The following is a 6,559-nucleotide window of genomic DNA, read 5'->3' as shown; positions in this document are numbered from 1 at the left end:
CAGACCTGGTGCTCTATTCACTGTGCTACCTAGCTGCCATCCCATTCCCTCCATCTCTAAATCTATCATATTATGACTTAGCAAGAAGGAAGGGCTCCTTTGAATCATTTGCCTTTTTGGAAATTGTTTGCAGTAGGGGTATTAGATTTGCATCAAGCAAGCTAAACTCTTTTGACCAATGGCATATATTTGGAACATGGCTAATGACCAGGATGGGGATTGCAGTTCTGTGCCCATAAAACAGGATAAAGTTACCTGGATTATTTGGACATGAGCCAAAAATATCATTATTCATGGATGATATAAAATCTCCACATTGTATGACAGGTGTCCAGTAGTACCACCTGAGCTGATGCTGGCATATAAATGAACCCCTAGTTCTTTATAATGCTTGATTATTGGGTTGTATGTGAAACTATGCTTCGGGCCCTCAGATGATAATTGGTTTTCGTCTCTGGCACAAGTCCAGCCTACCAATTTACTGTGTGCTGCCAATGGAGTTTACTAGGGTTCTTGTTTTCATTCTAGGTTCATGAATCACAGGGTTCCAGCCAACAAAAGGTACCAGCCTACAGAATATGAACATGCAGCCAACTGTGCCACACATGCTGTGAGTTTTCCTTTTTCTTTAGTCAGGGGCTAGGAGGAGGGAGATTTTCCCCCAACATACCCTCCAGGGGATAGGGAATCAGCCTCCTAAGACATAACAAAATTCTGCATGTATGTAGGGGAATCCTAAGGCCATAGTGGACTACTGGAGCTCAAAGGGTCTTTTTTGATGCTCTTCAATTTCAGAAAACTTGATAAAATCTTATTGTGATGCTCACTTGAGTGAACCTTGGCCCAAGGGAAGCTTTGCATTTGGGGTCAAAATTGTAACATGGTGCATTTCTCAGCAAAGAAACCCTTAGTTTCATCCATCTCTGCTGGAGGGAAAAAACTATTCACTGGTTTTTTGATAGAAAATAAATATAGTTATTCAGGATGTTCCCTCTTCCCCCAGTTTCTGGGAAAATGGAATATTCTGTTTTCATGGCAGAAGATAGAAGGAAGTCTTGGGGAAAGAGAAAAGGAATCCGGCATGGTTGGATCTATTTGGCAAAGGGTTAAGTAAGAGTCAGCAATCATTTTTCACAGGACCTGAATCCTTGCCATGGTTTTGTTTTGGGTACTAAGTCTAGTCCCCCTTCACCCACAATTTTGCCAATTGTTTGGCCAATCATGCGTGTGAACGTGTGTTTTCTACAGTTAGAATTCCTGAATTTTCTCAATGTTCTTTGAATCATTTTTCTCTCTCTGCTATAGCTATTACTAATGTAAGTCTCTCATTGAGTTTGAGTCAACTATCAAGCAAATGGTTCAGGGAATTTTAGAATATTAGAGATGGAAGATTATGGAGGTTGAGCACTTCACTTTACACATAAGAAAATGGAAGAAATGAGTTGATTTGCCTAAGATCACACAAGTAAGAGGTGAAACTAAGATGGGAAAGGGAAACTAAGTCTTCTGATTTCAATACTGTCCTCTTTCCACTATACCATTATGGAAGGAAGAATGTAATGTAATCACAGAAGGAATTGTTTTTATAATTTAAAATGCAAGGCAAGGTGGGGGAAGTACTTCACATAGTTTTTTTTAAAAAAGGCTAGTAATTAGAACACCATATGGTTAGAGTCCAGATTGAAACAGGATCTGTTTTAAAATGCATCATTCGTTTTACTTGCCATATTGTACGATGTCACAAATCTTGCCTAATTCTATGATGCTGGGAGACAGGTGGACAGAAGGACAGACAGATAGATAAATAGATATAGATAGATGGATGGGCAGATGTCTTAGGTGCTTATCGCCTTAAGATATAGAATAATGCTATAACAAATGAAAACATTGGGAACTTTTTTGCATAACTACAAAAATTATATTTGTATGGTGTTTGGGGAAATTCAAGGGAAAGATGTTACAAAAATATAGAGGGTTCATATTTAAGGGAGTGTTGGGAAGAGGGGTAGTCTAATCTCAAGGTTTCAGGCTCACTCACTCACTCAGAACTGAACACCTACTATGTTTAAGACATTGTATGGTCAACTAGGAAAAGTGGATGTGACAAGATGTACACATATAACTCTAATATAAACCAGTCTAAAATAATAAGATTAATACTGCCTAGGAAATAGAATACATAAAATTAAGTACATAATAATATACTTTATTAACATATGATATTATATGTGGTACATAAAATAACAATCTAGGACAAAGCAGCCTGAAGTAATAGTCATTTAAGTGCTATTTAATAATACTGTATACCTGTATAGTACTTAAAAGAAGCCAAGTGGCATAGTGTATAGTTCAAATCCAGCCTCAGAGACTTGCTAGCTGTGTAACCCCGGACAAGTCACTTAATCTCTCTTTGCCTTAGTTTTCTCATTTGTAAAATGGGGATCATAACAACAGCTATCTCCCAAGGCTGTTGTAAGGATCAAATTTCCTATATTAAATATCTATATACATACATGTATTGTACATATGCATATATAGAATGTAAACATATATGAACTTATTTCTATTGCTTTATAAACCTTAAAATGTGACATAAATGTTAGTTATTATTATTGTTATTAATATTATTTTGATATTTACCTTTGAAAAGAAGCTCAGGAGTCAGAAGAACTAGATTCAATTTTGACTTCCTAAACTCACTGAGGGTGAGATTTTGGGCAAGTCACTCAAAATGAGGATTTGGACTGCACAGCCTCTGAAGTTCCTTCCATTTCTAGAATGAAGATCCTATCGTTCCTGTGAGATATAATAGTTAGAGAGTTCAGAAGACCTAGATTTGAATCCAGCTCTGCTGCCATCTCTCTCTGGGTAAATTTGAGGAAATTGTTTCCCTTCTCAGCTCTAGAGGGAGATAAAAATATCTAAACTATCTACTCCTCCAGGATCCAGTAAGAAAATGGATGTGAAGCACATTGTAAACCATAAAATATTACCTGAATAGAAGTTAGCATCTACTATTATTATCCTCATTTACAGATGAGGAAACTGAATCATGTTGCTAGCTAGGATCAGAGTGATGACCAAATGCCACAAATCTTAACTTTGAGGTGGCTTCTTGCTTTCTATCAGGGGATTATATGGAACCAATTGTAATATGAGTCTCTGGATTCTGAGCCCAGTGTTTTGTTTTTTGTTTTTAAACCCTTACATCTTAGAATTGATACTGCATATTGATTCCAAGGCAGGAAAGCTGTAAGGGCTAGGCAATTGGGGTTAAGTGACTTGTCCAGGGTCACACCACCAGGAAGTGTCTGAGGCTAAATTTGAAGCCAGGTCCTCCTGACTCCAGACCTGGCACTTTATTCACTGTGCTATCTAGCTGCTCCTGGGCCCATTGTCTTTAAAGTATCCTTGGTGACAGATTGGAGTCTCCTTACCCCAGCTAAAGAACATTTCCTTGCCACTTGGGTTGACAGACTTGGAGATCTTTTATTTCTTTACTGGAATTCTTTCCCAAAAGTGAGGAAGAGAAGCATGACTCCCCCTGCAACTAGCCAAGCTGCCAACAACTATAATCTAAGACTGGTTCAAACAAGAAGCAGTGATTACAATAAAAAAGGGGAAATAATAACTGAAGGGTTATCTGTAACATGAAAAAAGTTGGAATAGATAATCCCTAATCCCTTTCAGAAATAGCAGTCCCTTTTTCTAGTGGCACAATGGCTAGAAAACTCACCTCGAAGCCAGGAAGACCTGAGTTCAAGTCCTATTCCTGTCCCTGAGCAAATTGCTTAATCTTTCTGTGTCCCACACCTGGCTTTGTTGCACAAAACTGATAGATTTCTAACCAGTGATGTGCTATTAAAGAGCATGTCTGATTGCATTTTTTTTCTTTCTTGCCATAGGCAACTCTCTAAGAATATAAGTGGCAGAGAGGGTGCCAACCTGAACTGATTTATCCAGAAGTTTCCTATACCACTTGAAATTACAGATTCACCCTCCCACTCCTGTCCTTACTCTAGTAGGTAGTTTATGAAAGTCTAGGGCTAAGCCTGAGATAGTCAGCTTGAATGAATGACCCAGTTATCACAGCCAGCTGAAACCCTTTCCCCATTTCTAGTTCTGGATTATCCCCAGCATCCTTGGCAGTTCCAACCTTTACTTCCTGTCTGATGATGACTGGGAAACGATTTCTGCTTGGATCTATGGCTTTGGCCTGTGCGGTCTCTTTGTTGTCTCCACTGTCTTCCACACCATCTCCTGGAAGAAAAGACACCTCAGGTAAAGCAGCATCTTCTAAGAAAGCAAACTGGCTGGGAGGGGACAGCGAGGGCTCACCCATGAAACAGCATGCAGCAATAATTTTCATTCATTCATTCTCTTCTCTCTCTCTCTCTCTCTCTCTCTCTCTCTCTCTCTCTCTCTCTGTCTGTCTGTCTGTCTGTCTCTCTATGTCTCTGTCTCTCTCTCCCTCCTTCCCTCCTTCTTTCTCTCCCTTCTTCCCTTCCTTCCTCCCTTGCTCCTCTCTCTTTCTCTCCCTTCTTCCTTCCCTTCCTTGCTCTTCTCTTTCTCTCTCCCTTCCTTCTTCCCTCACTTCCTCTTCTCTCTGACTCTCTCTCTGCCTCACCATCTCTCTATCTTTCTGTCTCTGTCCCCTCTCCTCCCCTCCCTTCCCCTCTCCTTTCATCTTCTCCCCTCTAAAAGTTTTCAAAACTTTGGTTCTTGGGGTTCCTTTACACTCTTAAAAACATTGAGGACCCCAAAGAATTTTTATGTGTTATAGCTACCTATATTTACTGTATTATAAATTTAAACATCATGGTATTATTAAAAAAATAACTGACCTCAGAACCACCAGGAAGGATGTGAGGGACCCCTAGGGGTCTATGAACCACACTTTGAGAGCTGCTGTTTTAAACTACTGTCAGTAGCTATTGTTTTTTTGTTCCACAATTAGCAATAATAATAATAACTCATGTTTATATGACTCTTTAAGGTTTGCAAAGAGCCCTGCAGACATCATATCATTTAATATTCACAACCCTTTGAGGCAGGTGTATTATCATCCTGACTTTACAGATGAGGAGGTTCATCCTCATATGGGTAGGGAAAAGAAGGAAATTAGCATGTTAAGTGCCTTTTATGTGCCAGGCACTCTGGTAAGTGTTTTACAAATATTATTTCATTTGATCTTCACAACAACCTTTGGAAGTAGGTACTATATACCCATTTTATAGTTGAGGAAACTGAGACAGACAGTAAAGTGATTTGTCCAGGGTCATGTAGCTAGTTAAGTGTCTGAAAAATTGGATTTGAACTCAATTCTTTCTAACTTCCTGATGATAATAACATTTGATTTCAAGAACTGACTCCAACATTTATTAAGTCTATGATTCTAGGCAAGTCATATGAGCTCTCAAGTATCCGTTTCTTTGTATGGAAAGTAGGGAGAAGATAGCTGTAAAAGCCACAGGCCTGTTTTGAGAAAGAACAGTGTGAACCTTAAAGGGTTATAGAAACATGAGCTATTGTTTTTTTAAACCTTAATCTTCCATCTTAGGATCAATACTGGGTACAGGTCCCAAGACACAATGGAGGTAAGGGCTGGGCAACGGGGATTTAGTGACTTGCTCAGGGTCACACAGTGGAAGTGTCTGAGGTCAAATTTGAACCCAGAACTGGCTTGCAATCCACCCAGCCACCTAGCTGCCCCCATAAGCCATTATTTTTAATCAACCACTCAACATTTATTAAGCACTGACTCTGTGCTTAGTCCTGGAGCCTGCTGATGTAGACTCAGCCCCCTGCAGCCCTCCAGCTACAGCCTCCAGATCGTTCTGTAGCCCAGGCAAGCGTAGCCTGTGATTGAATACTAAGAATGGGCTCCCTGGTAGCCCGGCACGGGAGCGCTACTGGGGGAGCGGAATAGTGAGAGGCTGTAGCTGAGTTCATTTGTGTTCGTCAAACTTTTTCTGGCGTCCCTGCCGCCCAGCCTGCCTTCCACAAACATGAACAGTACCGAAATACGGTAGAGAAAAATGTCCGCTGTTTCACTTGAAGAGGGGATCTCTCAGGCTTTCAGCCTTCTCTCCTTTCATTGGCATCCATCTTGTAATTTAATAGCTTATAAATAATTTAATACTAAGTATTAATGCTAATTATTAATGAATACATTTACTGGATTATAAATGGCATATTTTGGCATAAAAGGCATATTTTGACACAGCATCATTTAATAGAAGAGAGAAACAATGTCACTGGGGTGGGGAATTGCCCTTAGCAGTTCGAATCCGAGTTCGTCCTCCAACACCGCCCCAGCACTTGTTTGTATTTCCGTGGCTCGTGCCTTTGTTTTCAGCAGCATTGCCCCCGCTGTTGATATTTCCTTCGTGAGAAGAATGTCCGGGCCATAGTAAAATCTCCCTTTTTCCTCCGCTCGTAGGATGGTGGAGCACTGCCTACATATGTTTGACAGAATGGTGATCTATTTCTTCATAGCAGCGTCCTACGCCCCCTGGTGAGTAGAGACGGGGCTGCAGCCTGGTCCCTCGAAGCCGCC

The 6,559-nt window shown here is 40.3% G+C and overlaps 1 protein-coding gene across 1 annotated transcript; it reads left to right on the top strand.

The window, feature by feature from the left end:
- Positions 1-508: 508 nt before the first annotated feature.
- Positions 509-6,521, top strand: LOC123254412 (monocyte to macrophage differentiation factor 2; the record flags this gene model as incomplete). The annotated part of the gene is made up of 3 exons (XM_044683440.1): positions 509-610; positions 4,121-4,281; positions 6,443-6,521. Coding segments are annotated over 3 exons (342 nt in total), but the record flags the coding sequence as incomplete, so codon positions are not given.
- Positions 6,522-6,559: the final 38 nt, after the last annotated feature.

This window comes from Gracilinanus agilis, unplaced genomic scaffold (assembly GCF_016433145.1).
Source record: "Gracilinanus agilis isolate LMUSP501 unplaced genomic scaffold, AgileGrace unplaced_scaffold21466, whole genome shotgun sequence".
Classification (NCBI taxonomy): Eukaryota; Metazoa; Chordata; class Mammalia; order Didelphimorphia; family Didelphidae; genus Gracilinanus; species Gracilinanus agilis.
Note: the sequence above shows the minus strand (reverse complement) of the source record. Positions and strands in the feature narration are given on the sequence as shown.